Source organism: Penaeus monodon, chromosome 19 (genome assembly GCF_015228065.2).
Source record: "Penaeus monodon isolate SGIC_2016 chromosome 19, NSTDA_Pmon_1, whole genome shotgun sequence".
Taxonomy (NCBI): Eukaryota; Metazoa; Arthropoda; class Malacostraca; order Decapoda; family Penaeidae; genus Penaeus; species Penaeus monodon.
Window position 1 is genome coordinate 34,317,061 of NC_051404.1, and position 798 is coordinate 34,317,858.

General features: G+C 40.5%; 1 protein-coding gene across 1 annotated transcript in view; it reads left to right on the plus strand.

Annotated features, from left to right (window-relative positions):
* LOC119585395 (protein abrupt-like) overlaps positions 1–798 on the plus strand; it is a gene marked incomplete at its 5' end in the record, with an annotated part of 15,025 nt that overhangs the window by 7,233 nt on the left and 6,994 nt on the right. Inside the window, 3 exon segments of the mRNA XM_037934058.1 lie at positions 101–123; positions 341–433; positions 688–771. Coding sequence (XP_037789986.1) covers positions 101–123; positions 341–433; positions 688–771 — 200 coding nt within the window.

The window sequence follows — 798 nt, forward strand, 5'->3', positions numbered from 1 at the left end:
CAACCAAGCCCAGTCCGTGAAGCAGGAGCGCTTCAGCTTCCACGCAACGCAAATCAAACAGGAAGTTTCAAATGACAACTACTACACAATATAACCTTAGGTCTAGTCTTAGTGCAGAAATGTGTAAATAGTTCATGCGACTCGGACCCCGACGGGTCTAGGCGCCTGTGGTGCTGCATTGTAACCAGATTATGTGTTCTAGATTATACCTATAGATAGATTTAGTCAATCAACTGAGAATTAGTTTCGATGGCTGTGTACGATAATGTTCTTCGGTGCACACGTGTATACAGTGCTTCCACTCTGCTTACATGTGCCCTTGATGCTCCCTGGCTTTCAGTGCCCATGCAGAAACGAGAGATAAAGAAGAATTCAGAGTGTAGAACTCGCCCACGAATACCCATGTGGCTGAAAAACGTGGGCTGTTTCGCACGTAGATTTAAGCAGATCTATGTATACTTAAGTTCCGCTTGTCATATATAGCTTAAGTGTTTTGAGAAAAAATAACCATTGTGATCATAGTATAGGCCAAGCAATATTGTGATTATAGGTTGCTTCTGTTTACTAAAAAAATGTGCAATATTGTTTTGGAATGCACAAATAAGGATCTCTTGTCGGCCTTCGCTAATCTAAGGGACTCTTTCAGTGATATTAATTTGTAAGTATATTTATCACATTGAATTGCAGAACAGGGAGATCTTGATTTGTCATGCATTGGGAACATAATTTGTAATCGCCTTTTCGAAAGTGTGCGACGAATCTGTGCCGATTGTGATTGGATCTTTATCTATATCCATT